Source organism: Mustelus asterias, chromosome 20, assembly GCF_964213995.1.
Source record: "Mustelus asterias chromosome 20, sMusAst1.hap1.1, whole genome shotgun sequence".
Taxonomy (NCBI): Eukaryota; Metazoa; Chordata; class Chondrichthyes; order Carcharhiniformes; family Triakidae; genus Mustelus; species Mustelus asterias.
The window spans coordinates 55362916-55380912 of record NC_135820.1 but is presented as its reverse complement, the minus strand read 5'-3'; the positions used below and the strand labels follow the sequence as shown (position 1 = coordinate 55380912).

At 43.2% G+C, this 17997-nt stretch overlaps 1 protein-coding gene across 1 annotated transcript in view; it reads right to left on the bottom strand.

The window, feature by feature from the left end:
* Positions 1-17997, bottom strand: part of LOC144508311 (phosphoprotein associated with glycosphingolipid-enriched microdomains 1-like) — a 100609-nt gene that overhangs the window by 33528 nt on the left and 49084 nt on the right. The window contains exon 3 of the mRNA XM_078236136.1: positions 2345-2399. Coding sequence (XP_078092262.1) covers positions 2345-2399 — 55 coding nt within the window. The remainder of the gene's footprint in view (positions 1-2344; positions 2400-17997) is intronic.

Sequence of the window (17997 nt, the reverse complement as noted above, 5' to 3'; positions counted from 1 at the left end):
TGAAACCCAGTCCCATCACTCAAACCACTCCCACCATTTGACAATGTCTACACTACTCGGAGCCTTGGGAAAGCAGCTAGCATAATTAAGGACCCCACACACCCCAGACATAATCTCTTCCACCTTCTTCCATTGGGAAAAAGATACAAAAGTCTGAGGACACATTCCAACCGACTCAAGAGCAGCTTCTTCCCTGCTGCCATCAGACTTTTGAATGGACTGACCTTGCATTAAGTTGACCTTTTTCTACACTCTAGACTGTAACCCTACATTCTACACTCTCTCCTTTCCTTCTCTATGAACAGTATGCTTTGTATAGTGCACAAGAAACAATACTTTTCACTGTATGCCAATACATGTGACAATAATAAATCAAATCAAAATCAAAAAAATCATATAGTTTGAATTAATTAATTGCACTTGGATTTCAGAGTCAGAAAGTTCTGGGTTCAAATCCCATGAGTACTTGAACATTTATTTTAGGTTTCAACTTCAATGTAGCACGGAGGGAATATTGCTCAAGGCGCTGCCCTTCAGAAAAGGTAGTGAACCTTGGCAATGTGGGAGTTTGGGTGGATGTTAAGGATCCCAAAGTATTATTTTGAAGTGAAAAATGGAGTTCTCCTGGTATTCTGACCAACGTTTTTGTCAATCAAAACCACCAAAATAGATAAACTTGACATGTATTCCAATGCTATTAATGGAACCACACCTGGCTGGTGGATTTGTCTATACATGACAGTGATTGCAGTTCTCAGTATTTCACAATGCATGAAGTCCTTTGGGATATTTCTGAGAGGCACGATAATGTGCTATGTACGTTCTTTCTCATCAAAGCTGACAAGATCACAAAATAGCACTGTAAGCGTAACACTGACTACATTAGTTACAAATATTGGAAGGGGATATTTACACAATGGATAACAAATCATTTGATAGCTCCAGGTTTTAAGGTTCAATTCGAGTCAACGTTCCTACAAATCACCTTTTGCACAAGTGTTGCCATTCTTAGCACAAAGTGCCACAACTTTCGATAAGGTGATGAATCCGTAGAATCCCTACTGTGCAGAAAGAGGCCATCTGGGCCCATCAGGTCTGCACTACTCTTTGAAGGAATATCCCACCCAGGTCCTCCCCTCTGCCCTATCCCCGTAGCTCCACATATTTATCATGGCTAATTCCCCTAACCTACACTTCGTTAGACACTAAGAAGAAATTTAGCATGGCCAATCCACCTAACATTTTTGGACTGTGGGAGGAAACTGGAGCACCCGGAGGAAACCCACACAGATATCGGGAGAACGTGTAAACTCCAGAGAGACAGTCACCCAAGGCTGGAATTCAACCTGGGTCTCTGGTGCTATGAGACAGCCGTGCTAACCACTGTGCCGCCCAGGAGGTCATTATGAAGGTCTGGGGATGTCACCCTGTTTCAAATAGGTTGATGGCAATACTCAACTGTGCCACAAGGTGAGGCTAATCCCATTCAGATTAACAGGCCAGGATTCACCCAAAAAAATTCTAAATTCCCAATGTGCGGGAAAATGGGAGTAAATCCCCCTGGTTTTTATTTTAAGCGTGATGTCCAGAATGAATCTCTGACACTCTAGAATGCCCTAGCGGGATTCACTCTGGTAATTAGGGGGCAGGGCCTATTCCTGCCCAGAGGCTGGCAGCATAGTGCTGAGTGGGCCATTGTGCATGTGCCGATCTTTCAATGCATGCGCTGATCTTTCAGCGCTTGCGCAGTGGCCCCCCAATCGCTGGCCAGCCCCTCAACCCCCCCACTGCTGGCCTCCTGACCTCCCCCACCTCCTGACCGACCCCCACCGGCAGTCTGCGACCGCCCCAGCCACCCCACCCCCCCCACACCCGAATGGCCAGCCCAGACCACCTCCTCCTTCCCTCTCTCAGTCACCCCAAGTGCAGAGTGGCAGCGAGTTCCCCTCTCCCAACTGATTGCCACCCCCAATAGGCTCCACCCCCTTGGCACCGGGTGCAGAGACTTGAGACCCGGGCCCGCTAATCGGATGCAAATGCCGATTTCCAGATTGAAATCAGCTCCATGCCGATTTCCGGCGCGGAACTGGTTACGCTGGAAATCTTAGTCTCGGAGACCGTGAAGCCCAGCAGTAAGCCTGCAAAACGGCCTCCGCTGATGTCTCCCGGCCCACTGCGCTACTCGAGCAGCGCTCGGGCTAGGAGAATCACCCCCCAGTCTGTGATTCATCCTCTTGAGTGAAGGGAGCCTTAATGAAGCTATCAAAATAAAACTGTGGTTAAACAAGATGGGGAAGTGAAATTTACACTTTATTCCTATCAAGTTCACAGTTAAAGTACTTACCATCCCAACTAACTTCACACCTTCAATCTTGATTTTCTTTTCCTTGTTGTTTCTGCTGAGTTAATGCATGATACAAATTTGTTTGGACACATGCAAAAAAGTACAAAATAATTAATTTCTCTTCTTTAGATACCAAAATATTCTTTCCCTTGCTTAATCCCTTATAGGGTTTTGACTAACAAAGCTGGCTAGGGAATCCAAAAGTCTTCTATAAGCATGAAGGGCATTAAAAAGATACATGGAACTGATTAGGAACCAAAAAGGGAATTTATACATGAGAGTTAGATGGGAATTTATACATGGGAGATGCTTTGCATCGGTGTTTAGCCTGAAGAAGATACTGCCAAAGTCATTGTGAAATAGGAGGTAGAGTAGTTGAAACACTGGATGGGCTAAAAATGGATTAAGAGAAGGTATCAGAAAGGTAACTGTACTTAAGATTGATAAGTCACCAGTACCTGACGAGATGCATCCAAGGACACTGACTGAAGAAAGGGTCGAGATTGCAAAGACAATGGTCATAATCTTCCAATTGTCCTTATATACAGTGGCAATGCCAGGAGACTAGAGAATTGCAAGTGTTCAGAAAAGGGCTCTACGATAAATCCAGTAATTACAGGCCAGTCAGTTTATCCTCAGTTGTGGGAAACTTGCGAAATGATAATCAGGAACAAAACTAAGTCATTTAGACAAATGTGGATTAATCGAGGAAAGTCAGCAGGGAATTGTTCAAGGCAAATTGTTTTTAATTAACTTAACTGGCTTTTGCTGATGAGACGCGAGAGTTTATGAGGCTGTGTGTAAAGAGTAGAATTCTAAAAGAGGTGCAAGAGGGGAGAGAGACCCTGGGGGCTAGATGAGCATAAATATTTGAAGGTGACATGGCAGGTTGAAGATGTGTTTAATAAGGCATACCAATGGGATAAGGCTGTTGTGAGCATAACTGCCCATTTAAGGGCACAGTTAAGGGCCAACCTGGACCTCAATTAGCATCTGGACTATGGTGGAGTCATCCTGCCTTGGAATCAGTTAATGTCCCCAGTCCACACTCTGCCACCTGATTAAATACCCCCACTCCTCCAAACTTGCTGCTGAGGGGTGGGGGTGGGGGGCGTTAAATTCTGCCTTATAGGACACCACACTTTGCACAAAATGGAGGAAAAAAGTCAATAAAAAGCATTATATAGCCAAACTGCAAAGATCAGATGGTAATAATATTTAACTGTTTAAAGGTAAATACAAATTGAACTGTTTATGCTTTACGTATATTTTCTAAGTCCTTTTTGTTCAGAATTATTTCCTGTTTGAGAGAGTAATTTGAAAAAACTGTTAGCGCCCTAGTTAGCCTCAAGATGGTACATAAGGAGAGTCCTGACTTGCCCCCCAATCGCGCTCCCTCATTGTTGCAGGAGAAAGGAGGCTGCAACCTGCCAGGTAACTCCCAATGACCACGCTTGGGAACAAGGCATGTGAGAAACGGCTGGCATTGATCCGCGTTATCGAATCACCCATACAATCTTCCTTTCAATTCAAATTTGAAACTTATTAACACTGCATGTACATATGACATTATTGTATTGGAAAACATTTTCCATGTCTTATTGGTCTTTTATAATTCCATGTTAACATCCGACTCTACATGGAGAGAGTTAAATGATTGCAACTGCAGACTTTGGCAGATGGTGGCCCAGTATGGTATACACAATTCATGCAATATACAAAAGTGTTACATTCATTATAAACTTCACTACCATTACTGTGACTACCCCTCCCTTTAAACTGTCACAAAACACGATGTCAATTTTACAGACTGTTAAATCGTTCAAGAATTTTTCAGCTGGCAGGTTTTGGTTGGGAAAAAAAAATATTACTTAATGGCTGTAATTATTTGGTCTTCAGTGCACAGCAGACAGAAATCCAGATATCGTTTTCATTATGAGGTACAGGAGAAACAATTATAATCTCTTTAGAGATAAAAACAGAATTCCACACTCCTATAACATAAAAATCAATGTTGGCTCTCCGGGCTGTACGAAACCAAAAATAAGCCAGCAAAGATCTCATTTGGAACCCATACCAAAGGCAGCAATTAATGAAGGGTTTGCTGGCAGAACAGATGCTGGGCATTGTGGACCTCTTCTCATAGTTTCTGTGTCTTCAATGCCAATGAATATTTTGTTAAGTTTTGCTCAGTAGGAAATAATGGCCGAAACTCCACCACCTTGCTCATCCCGGAATCAGGGCGGGCAAGGTTCCTAGAACGGAAATCTCCATTGGCCTCGGGCGGGATTTTCTGATCTCACCCGAGCAAGGCCATAAAATCCTGCCCAATGAGTTCATCAGCCTTAAAATGCAGTTGCCGTGTTCTGAGTGTTATGTTATCTGCAGTGTAAAAGTACAGGCAAATGTTCCTCTTCCCCTTTTTTCTCAAAAACTTAACTTCTTCATATTGACTTGATTGCCATGTCATTGGTGTGCGTCCCACTACTGACTGGGGCAGCACGATGGCACAGTGGTTAGCGCTGCTGCCTCTCAGCTCCAAGGACCTGGGTTCAATTCCGGCCTCGGGTGACTGTTTGTGTGGAGTCTGCGCATTCTCCTTGTGTCTGCATGGTTTTCCACCGGGTGCTCCGGTTTCCTTCCACAGTCCAAAGACGGTGCGGGTTAGGTGGATTGGCCATGCTGAATTGCCCCTTAGTGTCAGGGGGTGTTAGCAGAGTAAATATGTGGGGTTACGGGGATAGGGCCTGGATTGGATTGTGGTTGGTGCAGACTCGATGGGCTGAGTGGCCTCCTTCTGCACTGTAGGGATTCTATGATTCTATGAAAGGTAGAGAGCAAATTCAACACAGCGGCTTCAACACACACAAATCTACCATCAAAGTAACTCATATCATAACTACATAAAAACTCTTTTGGTTTCAGATTCCAGCATTAGCAATAATTTGTTCTTATCCTTTTTTACCATAAAAGTAGATTGCCCTCAATTCATATTTGCTCGAGTTACGACACTGATGGGAGCAAACAGCAGCTAAGTGTATTAATTTATTGAATCAATCTTTTATTTGTTACTACTACAACCACTGAGGTGTACAGCACCAACTTTCTATTGTTGTTTGGTATAATACTCAATGGAAAGAAGAACTTGCATTTGTATAGTGCCAGTGTGTACAAAAAAAACAAGTAGGATGCCACAGTGTAGTTTATTATATTATTTGTAATTAACAACGTCAGCAAGCTATCTTGGCAATAAAAATGTAACTGTAATTCATAATGAAGGGAATATTTATTATTTGTTGGCATCAGAGACATGTAAGAGACTTAAAAGCTTTGGTGTCTCACAACACAAAATATATAACTGTATTTTCTGGGCTCTTAACAATTTTTACTGACGGGATTATATTTTAATGAGATATGTAGTTTGGCAAAACAATTTTTCAGAGTTTGCCAGAGAAGCAAAACACATTAAAAATATATTACTGTCTTGCAATAATGCCAATATCAAGCAAATGTTCCTGCTCTTTTCTCCCCATAAATAAAGGGCATTTTATTGCCATATTTACTGTCTTATCCAATATTATTTAGTGGTTGTACTGTTTAAAGTGAATAAAACAGCCGTAATTTAGGTTTAGAATAAGCTTTGGTGGAATGCAAGTCACAGCTTCAAAAATGATTGCCTTTAACAAATAATTAGATAAATATCTGTTTAGGAGTATATATATTGAAGGCTGTAAGGATAAGCAGAAATGATAAACCATATTCCATGGAATATGTTGATTCCCACGCATTTGTGGAAAGCAACAAATCAGAACTAAATAGTGGAGATGAGGAGATATGAGCAGCTGTGAAATTTTGCTTTATTATCTTTGTGTGTCAGACAGAAAATCTGCAGAGCTCTCCATCAGAAGATTGAGCAGGGCTACTGAATTTATTAGAGAGAGTTAGAGTTTGAGGCCGGTAATATAATGGCAGTCTCTGGGAAAATCTAGCTGAAGGAAATAACAAGGATAGAAACATATTTTTCCATCTAAAAGCAGATTAAATGCCATACCCTTTGAATATCTATATTTTAAAAGTCATGCATTCGTGCACACTTCCAATTTCTTACATTTAATGTCACAATTTAGTCACGGCTGGGCCATATCTATCACCAGTTTTTCCTCATGATTGCTGTTCTGCTTGGACAGAATTTGAGGCCGGTAATATAATTTTAACTGTAAAGATAAATGTATTTACCAGAGTTGCTACCATATAAACTGTTATGTTTCAATTGTGTCTCTTACAATCTTTATTCTGGGCGAGGTTGGCACCTTCTCTACATTTTTCAATTTGTGTTGCCCAGTTTCATGGGTGAGAGACCCCAAGAGGTTCAATCAAGGTCAGTCTCAAAATATTTTGGCGGATCCAAGAGAAATCCTCCAGCATTCTGAAAAAAAATCAATCATTTGGGATGCTATCATCCTGGGACACCAATCTCTGCAACCACAATCACCCCTTCACAGCTTACCTTTCTGATATCATGAGCCCTGCATCTGGTGAGGTGCATTTTATTTTGTTCACTTATAGGTTGTGGGCATTGCTAGCTAGGCCAGCATTTCTTGTCCAACCCTAGATATCCTTCAGAAGGTGCTGGTGAACTGTCTCCTTGAACTGCCTCAGTCCCTGAGGTGTAGGCACAGTCACAGTGCTACTAGGGAGGGAATTCCAGGATTTTGATACAGTGACATTGAAGGAACAGTGATATATTTTCAAGTCAGGATGGTGAGCGACTTGGAGGGGAACCTCCAGGTGGTGGTATTCCCTGGTATTGTGCTGCTCTTGTCCTTCTAGATGGTAGTGCTCATAGGTTTGGAATGTGCTGTCTAAGGAACCTTGGTGAGTTTCTGCAGTACATCTTATAGATGGTACGCACTGCTTCCACGAGTTACTACTCACCACAGAATTCCTAGCCTTTGACATGCTCTGGTAGCCACAGTACTTATATGGCTAGCCCAGTTCAGTTTCTGGCCAATGGTAACCCCCAGGATGTTGATAGAGGGGGATTTAGCAATGGTAATGCCATTGAACGTTGATGGCAATGGTTAGATCCTCTCATTTTGGAGATGGTCATTGCCTGGCAGTTGTGTGGCACAAATATTACTTGCTACTTGTCAGCCCAAGCCTGAATATTGTCCAGGTCTTGCTGCATTTGGACATAAACTGCTTCAGGAGGAGTCACGAATGAGCACTGTGCAGTCATCAGCGAACATCGCCCCTTCTGACCTTATGATGGAAGGAAGGTCATTGATGAAGCAGCTGGAGATTCTTGGGCCTAAGACACTACCCAGCGACTCCAGCAGTGATGTCCTGGAGTGGAGATAATTAACCTCCAACCACAACAACCATCTTGCTTTATGCCAGGTATGACTCAAAGAGCTAAGAGTTTTCCCCGATTCCCATTGACTCCATTCTTGCTAGGGTTCCTTGATGCCATACTTGCTTTGATGTCAAGGACAGTCACTGGCACCACACCTCTGGAGTTCAGCTCTTTTGTCCATGTTTGAATCAATGAGGTCAGGAGTTGAGTGGCCCTGGCAGAACCCAAACTGAGCATCCGTGAGCAGGTTACTGCTAAGTGCCGCTTGATGCCACTGTTGATGAGCCCTTCCATCACTCTGATGATGATAGAGTGTAGACTGATGGGGCAGTAATTCATCGGGTTGGATTTGTCCTGTTTCTTGTGTACAGGACATATCTGGGGAATGTTCCACATTGCTGGATAGCTGTCAGTGTTGTAGCTGCATTGGAACAGCTTGGTTAGGGGCGCAGCAAGTTCTGAGGCACAAGTCTTCAGTACTATTGCTAGAATGTTGTCAGGACCAATTGCCTTCGCAGTATCCAGTGCCTCCAGACATTTCTTGATACCACAACCTGGCTCATTCGGCCGACAGAAATGTCAGGCTGAAATATCTGCAACAATCTTCAGCCAGAAGTGCCGAGCAGATAATCCATCTTGGTTTCTGCCCAAGGTTCCCAGCATTATAGATGCCAGTCTTCAGCCAATTTGATTCACCCCACGGGATATCAATAAACAGCTGAAGGCACTGGATACTGCAAAGGCCACGAGCCCTGATAATATCCTGGCTATAAGATTTGTGCTCTGGAACTAACTAAGTCCTTAGCCAAGTTGTTACAATGCAGATACAACACTGATATCCATCCAACAATATGGAAAAATTGCCCAGGTATGTCCTGTCCACAAAAGCAGGACAATCCAATCGGTGAATTGCGCCCTACACACATTAACAAAGTGATGGAATTTGTCCTTGACAGTCTATCAAGTGGCATTTACTCAGCAATAACCTATTCAATTTGGGTTCCACCAGGGGCACTCAACACCAGATTAGATTACAGTCTTAGGCCAAGCATGGAAAAATGAGCTAAATTCCATGGATGAAGTTAGACTGATTGCTGTTGACATCAAGGCAGTATTTACCAAGTGTGGCAAAAAGGAGCCCTGGCAAAATTGAAGTCAATGGGAATTAAGGGAAAACTCAGGGGAAGTCCAACTTTGCACAAAGAAAGATGGTTGTGGTTGTTGGAGGTCAATTATCTCAAGCCTAGGGCATTGTTGAAGAAGTTCCTCAGGGTAGTGTCCAACTATCTTCAACTGCTTCATCAATGACTTTCCTCCATCATCATGTCAGAAGTGGGAATGTTCATTGATGATTGCATGGTGTTTAATATCAATTGCGAATCCTCAGATACTGAAGTCTGCATGCAGCAAGGCCTGGACAATATTCAAGCTTGAGTTGCTAAGTGCCATTGGCACACACAAGTGCCAGACAATGACCACCTCCAGTATGAGAGAACATACCCATTTTCCCTTGAATATTGTTGAATTCCCCACTATCAAAATCTTGGGTGGTTGCCAGTGATCAGGAGTGAAGATGTTTTGCTGCCATTGTGCAAAGCCTTGGTGAGATCGCACCTGGAGCAGTGTGTATAGTTTTAGTCTCCTTATTCTAGGAAGGAAGTATTTGCTATAGAGGGAGTGCAACATACCAGACTGATACCCTGGGAAGGTGTGGTTGTCTTCTGAGAGGGATTGAGGAAACTAGGCCTGTATTCTCTGGATTATCAAAGAATGAGAGGTCATCTCATTGAAACTTACACAGTGTGGCAGGATAGGTGTGAATAGGCTGCTTCCCCTGGTTGGTGAGCCCAGAACCAGGGGACGGAGCTCAGAAAAAGGGGTAGGCCATTTAAAAGACGAGGAGTAATTCCTTCACTCACTCAGAGTGGCAAATCTTTGGAATTCTTTACTCCAGAGGGTTACGGGAGCTCAATCATTGAGCATGGTCAGGACAGAAATCGATAAGATCTTTGTACTAAAAACGTCAAAGGGAATGGGGAAAATGAGAGAAAATGGCAGAGGAGTAGATGATCAGCCACAATCTGTTTGAATGACAGAGTGGGCTCGATGGACCAAATGGTCTATGCCTACTCCTGTTTTTATTTGCTGTGTTCCTATGTTCATAGAAACTCAACTGGACCAGCCACATAAAATGTGATTACAAGAGCAGGTGAGAGGCTGGGAAATCTCTACTCCCCAAAGCTTGTTCACCATTTACAAGGCATAAGTCATGAGTGTGATGGAATACTCTCCACTTACTTGGATGAGCGCAGCTCCAACAACACTCAAGAAGCTCAACATTAAACAGGACAAAGTAAACCCATTGATTTGTACCCATCCACCACCTTAAACATTCACTTCATCCACTACCAGCACACAATAGCAACAGTGTTGTAGCATCCACAAGATGCGCTACAGCAACTTGCCTATCCCCCTTTGATAGTGCCTTCCAAACTCGTGATCTCTACCACCTGGAGGACAATGGCAGCAGACACAGAGGAACATCGCCACCAGCAAGTGTCTCTCTAAGCCACACATTATCCCAATTCAGAACTGTTGCTGGATCAAAAACCTGAAACTCCCTTCCTGTGGGTGTACCTACACCAGATGGACTGAATTAATTCAAGATGGCTGCTCATCAACCCCTCCTCAAGGGCAATTAGTGATGGGTAACAAATGTTGATTTTGCCAGCAACACTCATTGCATGAACAAATGAAAAAACATTGTTCTTAATAACACACTCATTAAAACTACTAAACACTTTGACCAAGCTTATATTTTCTTATGGGTCTCAATGTCAAGTTTTATCTGATTTAAACTCCTGTAAAACACCTTAGAACATTTTATTCTGCAATAGCACTATATAAGTACAAGTTACCATTGGTTCTCCTTCTTCAGTTTAAGGTAAATTACTGCCACTGCAGTACATTCTGGCAGGTGATTCTGGCTCCGATATCTTAATTATTTTAATAAGTACACATATTCCCCGAAGGCTTCCAGATAAACACGTGTTGCCAAGAGTAGTTACGAGACTTATTGCTGAAATCAAAGTAATTACAGAATGAAAGTTTCACGCTCTGAGTGATATACACACACCCAGTAAAAATTTTAGAATGCGAATTAGACATCAGGTTACAGATGGACTTCAGGGGCCTTAGGTTTGAATAAGAGAAGTAAATGCACATGCAACTCCAACCTTGAAGATCCCAAAAACCACAAATTATTTGGTTAGTTCCAAAAACTTCCATTTACAGAAATTAAATAGCAGTTAGTTTGAGACATGTTACAAGACTTTAATCGAATGGAAGAGATTAGCTGCTGCCATAAGCAGCAAAAACTTTCGCTGGACAGATTTTAAGATCCTCTTTCTGGAATATACAGGGCAGCAGAACTAGAAAATGACATTGGCGCATTAACCTCCCCCCTCGCCCCGTTTAAAGATGGCCCTATGGCAATGGGTAGGATGCTGAGATAGGTAGCTGGAGCAATGGCCCGTTTCAAACAGCAGCCTCCAGCAATATGTAAACTGGGGTCCTTGATAAACATATAGGACCTCAATTACAATTTTGAGACACAAATGGTCAGTGTGCATGCGGCCCAGTCAGTAGTCCTTGAGGGGATGGAAGCCACTCAGAAAATGGCTGAGGTTTCTTTTAACTTCTACTCTTCATGGGCCAGAAGGAGCAAGAGGTGTTTTTTTTAAAGAACATTCCTGGCCTCTGCTGGCCAATCAGCCATTCAGGTTGCCAACTCTGGTTGGAGGCATTCTTGAAACTTTGATCACATGACATCTGACCAAGTAGCTTATGATCATGTGACATCAGAAAATGTTACTGCATTCACGCTACAACGGCAGTCACTGTAATTGTTTATTTTCGCCTGAGGGTTTACAACAGCAACTTTTGTGCACGAGGTTTAGAGAATTGCAGGAGATCAACTATAAGTTGTGCAGCGTGGTGGCACAGTGGTTAGCGCTGCTGCCTCACAGCTCCAGGGACCTGGGTTTGATTCCTGGCTTGGGTCACTGTCTGTGTGGAGTCTGCACGTTCTCCCTGTGTCTGCGTGGGTTTCCTCCGGGTGCTCCAGTTTCCTCCCACAGTCCAAAAGACGTGCTGGTTAGGTGCATTCTCCCTAAATGCTAAATTCTTCCTTAGTGTACATACAATCCCTACAGTGCACAAGGAGGGCATTTGACCCATCGAGTCTGCACCGACCACATCCCACCTAAGGCCTATTCCCATAATATTCACTATCAAAGTTGTAGCCCCCAACTTACCTGAAGTAGAAACAGGAAATGCTGGAAATATTCACAAGCAAAGAAAAACAGTTCATCATCAGAGCTGCAAAAGGTTAGAGATGATAGGTTTCTATGTTAATTCTATTTCTCTTTCCTTTTGATGCCTGACAAGACAGGAGGGAAATAGTATGCTGGAGGGTAGAGATGGGTGAAGGCTTGAGGTAAAAATGCAGATTAACAGAAGGGCGGATACAGGAACTGAGCAACCAGTTCAAAGAAGAAATAAGGGCTGCATCTTTCAGCAGTTGTTGGTACAGAAAAAGTGGTCTCAACCTCTCAGCAGCTGCCTTCCCCATCATTTGTGCTTTGCCCATCCCTTCACTCCCCTGTCCGCTCACATATCCACTTGGGGCAGCACGGTGGCACAGCGGTTAGCACTGCTGCCTCACAGCTCCAGGGATCCGGGTTCGATTCCTGGCTTGGGTCACTGTCTGTGCAGAATCTGCACGTTCTCCCATGTCAGTGTGGGTTTCCTCTGGGTGCTCCGGTTTCCTCCCACAGTCTGAAAGATTAGGTGCGTTGGCTGTGCTAAATTCTCCCTCAGTGTACCCGAACTGGTGCCAGAGTGTGGTGACTGGGGTATCTTCACAGTAACTTGATTGCAGTGTTATTGTAAGCCTACTTGTGATGCTAATAAATAAATTTTTAAAAGTTAATAAGTGGGTGAAGAGAAAGGCAGGAAAGAGGAGAAACTGAAGGTGGAGGTTGATTTCACAAATGGGAAATCAGGCAGGAATGTTGATTTCACAGCAACTAGTAGTAATTTGCTAAAATTGGTGCTAGTAACTACAAGTGCTGGGAACACTCAAATTCCCCTCATACCAACAGAACACAATAACTCACGGGTAGATATAACTGGTAGTATACTACCTGTACCTAGTAGTAAATACTTAGCCGCCTGATATCGATCTTGAAACGACAACCAGACTTCCCTTGCATTGCACAGAGAGCAGTCAGGTGCTCCAATTATTAAAGCTGCTCTAAACTCTACTCAACATCAACATCTCTAAACCACTGCCTTAGCTCAGACTCAATAAAAGGAGGGTTTTATAGAAATTAAAGCAGAGTGAAAGTCCCTGGTGCTGGTCCTCTCTCCATTCACTCTCACCAACAATCCATTGTTTCATATTCCGCTTTTCAAACATGTATCTCATTCCCTTTGAGATGCATGTTAGTATCTACATATCTACACCATATTCCATGCTTTTCTATTCCTCAGCACAGGAATTGTCCTTATCCCTTCATCCTTGGTTCTTCCAATGTAAATCTTTGGTCCATGTCCACTTGTATTTGGTTGGAACAAGCTTTCATTATTTACCCATGGTAATGTCCAGCTTTCACTCATTTCTTTAGAGCTGCTCCTCTCTCAAGCCACACATTCTCCACTGCTAGTCACGGCTCTGCAGAAATGACTGGATTCCACGTCCACCCCATTTTAGTCTCTCCCTGCCAATGCTTGAGCCCAGTCTCCTCAATCCTCAGTCTCCCTTTGTCCCAAACCTCCAATCCGCCAGACCCATACGCCCTATATCATCTCTCTCCCCATCCCATTTTCCTCCATCCTTGATCCCTATCCCTCAACACCCATTCCTCTCTCGCTCCTCCACATCCATCACCTAATTCTAGTCCAATTTTTCTTAGTTGCTAAGTGGAAAGAAGGAGATGTTTAAATGGCAGAAATTCCAAAGGCAGTGGGACAGTATAGGCATGATGAAAGAAATTAATATAGATATATAGTAGATGAAAGGATGGAAGGATGCACAGTGAATGGTCAGGTTCATCAGATAATCTCCTCCCACTGTTAATACTATTGTACTGTTAAGTTAGCCATCAGAGGTACATGAGAGTAAGGCAGTGTCAACATTTTTACGCCTCTACTTTCTCAGAAGACTAAGGAAATTTGGCACGTCAGCTACAACTCTCACCAACTTTTACAGATGCACCATAGAAAGCATTCTTTCTGGTTGTATCACAGCTTGGTATGGCTCCTGCTCTGCCCAAAACCGCAAGGAACTACAAAAGGTCATAAATGTAGCCCAGTCCATCACTCAGACCAGCCTCCCATCCATTGACTCTGTCTACACTTCCCGCTGCCGCGGCAAAGCAGCCAGCATAATTAAGGACCCCACACACCCCTGACACTCTTTTCCACCTTCTTCCGTCAGGAAAAAGATACAAACGTCTGAGGTCACGTACCAACCAGCTCAAGAACAGCTTCTTCCCTGCTGCTGTCAGACTTTTGAATGGACTTACCTTGCATTAAGTTGATCTTTCTCTACACCCTAGCTATGGCTGTAACACTACATTCTGCACTCTCTCGTATCCTTCTCTATGAACAGTATGCCTCGTCTGTAGAGCATACTGCACCGACCACAATCCCACCCAGGCCCTACCCCCATATCCCTACATATTTTACCTACTAATCCCTCCAACCTACGCATCTCAGGACACAAAGGGGCAATTTTAGCATGGCCAATCAACCTAATCCGCACATCTTTGGACTGTGGGAGGAAACCGGAGCACCCGAGTAAACCCACGCCGACACGAGGAGAATGTGCAAACTCCACACAGACAGTGACCCAAGAAACAATACTTTTCACTGTATGATAATACATGTGACAATAATAAATCAAATCAAAAAAATCCTTCTTTCTGTTGGAAGGTATCTCTTCTCAGTCTCCTGCCTGTTTCGAATGAACTGGCAGAGATCTGGCACAAGGTTAGAACAGACAACACTCATGCTTAGTCAAATAATTTAGTGATCCTTGAAAGGCGGGCAACGTTTCTGTTATTTGCATGGCAGTTACTCAACAGAACTGAATTGCATTAAAGGCTGGGGTTTAAAATTGGTACAAAATGCAATCTAGCCAAGCTGAATGTTTTTACAACAGTATTTTGGAATGAATTCTCAAAGCTTCAGTCCCAGTTATCACCATACACATTTGCAAGCATCGGTCACCAAACCTTTTAACATAGTCAAGAAAATCAACGTGAAAATATTCGTCGGAAGAGATCATTACCGTGATTTCAGGTGACCGAATTGGCACAGGGTCAAAAGCAGAACTGTTTATTATATTTGTATCAATGTAAGAACAAAGAACAAAAGAACAAAGAAAATTACAGCACAGGAACAGGCCTTTTGGCCCTCCAAGCCTGCTCCGGCTATGCTGCCCGCCTTAAATAAAACCCCCTATGCTTCCGGGGACCATATCCCTCTATTCCCATCTCATTCATGTACTTGTCAAGACGCCCCTTAAAAAAAAGGAGCTGTAAGCTTTTCAATTTTTTCATAAGATGTATTATTGGAAACAGAAACTACTGTCACAAACTCTTTTACAAGTGTGTAAAAGTGTGCACTTTGCTGGGATAGAAGCTTAAACTTTCTGTTTTTTCTCACCGTTGTTCAATATTTTTGATTGGCCATTGCCTTTGAACAATAGCCCAAAGTTTACTGCCGAGGGAGGTCGTGGAAGCAGATACGATAGTGACTTTTAAGGGGTGTCTTGACAAATACATGAATAGGATGGGAATGGAGGGATATGGTTCCTGGAACGGTAGGGGGTTTTAGTTCAGTCAGGCAGCATGGTCGGTGCAGGCTTGGAGGGCCGAAGGGCCTGTTCCTATGCTGTAATTTTCTTTGTTCTTTGTTCACAATGGCGAAGATGGTGAAGCTTCCCTGTTTCCTGTCCATTATTCCACTGAAATTGACAAAAACTCCAAAGACGCGCAGAATAATGTGGAAATCCAAAACTGCTGTCAGTGATTCTATGCTTCTCCAGAGCATGTACAGTTCATGCGCCCCCAGGCTGCTATCAATGGGAAATCCATGAACTGATGCATATTTCTACTCTTAACAGTTAGTCTTGCTGTAAAAACCCTTGAAAAGGTTACAGCTCTTGAATGAAATGTAACTGTTTTTTGAACGCCGTACTAATTTGCTGATTATTGTTAAACACTCTCACTGGCCTCGAGAAGCACAATTGTGGATTGCCGAATTTCTCCACAATGATTTTTTAAAAAATCTACATCTTTTAAGATTTTTTAAAAGTTTGTTCATCTTTATTTTAGCTTCCATCTTAATCCAACCAGTTCCATTTCTTTTGGTACTTGAAAATTTATATTACAACTGAAGGCTGTTAACTGCTTTTAACTTTCTGGGTGGCAATCTGTAAGAATACTTCAAAGTGATTGGTTGCTTACCTGCTTGCTGAGAGCACGACTGCCTTACACCAAGATGCCATCCCTTTGGCTTGGTACCAGATTTAACCAGCTATCAGGAAAGGAGAAAACCATGCCACAGAGATTGCTAGATCTGTACGGGCAGCTTTCTTCAAGGCAGTGGTGAATACCATTGCTTTGCTGCTGACTGTGATTTACCTGCGCTTTTCTTGGCTACTAACCTTAATGAATGTGGCAAGTTTACTTTGGTGTTGCTACTAACTGCATGAATGCCACACATTAGGAGCCGATGGCACACGCACAGGAACAATGTGCAGGCAATGACCACGTTTATAAATTGACACCCTGTTTCAAATTTATAACGTTGGTTTCAACTTTACAACGTCACGCCAGCGAATAAGTTCAAACATGTGTATTGGTGTTCTGTATCATCTCCCTGACTGTAGATATGGTGGATTTAAATTTCTAAAAGGCATTTAACAAGGTGCTGTATAAGAAGCTGGTGCACAAAGTAAAAGCCCGTGAAATTAGAATAGAATAGAATACCTACAGTGCAGAAGGAGGCCATTCGGCCCATCGAGTCTGCACCGACACCAATCCCACCCAAGCCCTATCCCTGCTTCGTTACCCTGCTAATCCCTCTAACCTATTACATCCTGGGATACTAAGGATTAATTTAGCACGTCCAATCAACCTAACCCGGACATCTTTGGACTGTGGGAGGAAACCCACCCAAACACGGGGAGAAATATGCAAACTCCACACAGACAGTGACCCAAGCCGGGAATCGAACCTGGATCCCTGGAGCTGTGAGGCAGCAGTGCTAACTGCTGTGCCACCGTGCTGGAGGAAGCATGGATTGAAAACTAGCTGTCACATAAAAAACAGAGATGGAATAAATGGGTCCTTTTCAATACCACAGGTATCAGTTCTTGGGTGGCAAATGTTCACTATTTATATAAATGACCTGGAGGCAGGAACAGAATGCAAAGTTTTCAAATTTACCGATGATATGAAAATAGGTGGAAGGGCATGTTGTGCTGGGAAATTGCGGGATATAGGCAGATTGGGTGACTGGGCGAAAGCCTGGCAAATGGAGTTTAATGTGGGAAAGTGCAAGGTCATGCATTTCAGTAGGAGGAATCAAAAAGGTAGATTATCTAAATGGAGAGAGACTGCAGGTAAGTGAAGTACAGAGGGATCTAAATGTTCCACTGCATGAAACATAAAAAACTCGCAGGCAGGTCCAACAAGTCATTAAGGCGGCAAACGGCATTTTGGCTTTTATTGCAAAGGGGTTGGAGTTTAAAAAGAGGGAGGTTTTGTTGCAATCGTACAGGGTGTTCGTGAGGCCTCATCTGGATTACTGTGTACAGTTTTGGTCCCCTTACCTAAAGGATAAAGTAACATTGGAGGCAGTCCAAAGGAGATTCACCAGGCTAATTCCTGGAATGAGAGAGTTGTTCTATCAGGAGAGTCTAAACAGCCTGAGTCTATATTCCTCGCAGTTTAGAAGAGTGAGGGGCGACTTTATTCAAACATTTAGGATCCTGAGAGGGCTTGATAGGGTAGATGGTGAGATGTTTTCACTAATGGGAGAACCTTGAACAAGGGGACATAGTTACAAGATAAAAGGCTGGTCATTTAAAACTGAGCTTCGTAGAAATTTCTTCTCACAGAGGGTGGTGAATCTCCGGAATTCACTGCCCCAAAAGGTAATGGAAGCTGGATCATTATAAGTATTTGAAGTGGAGGTGAATGGCGGGGCAGGCTTGAAGGGC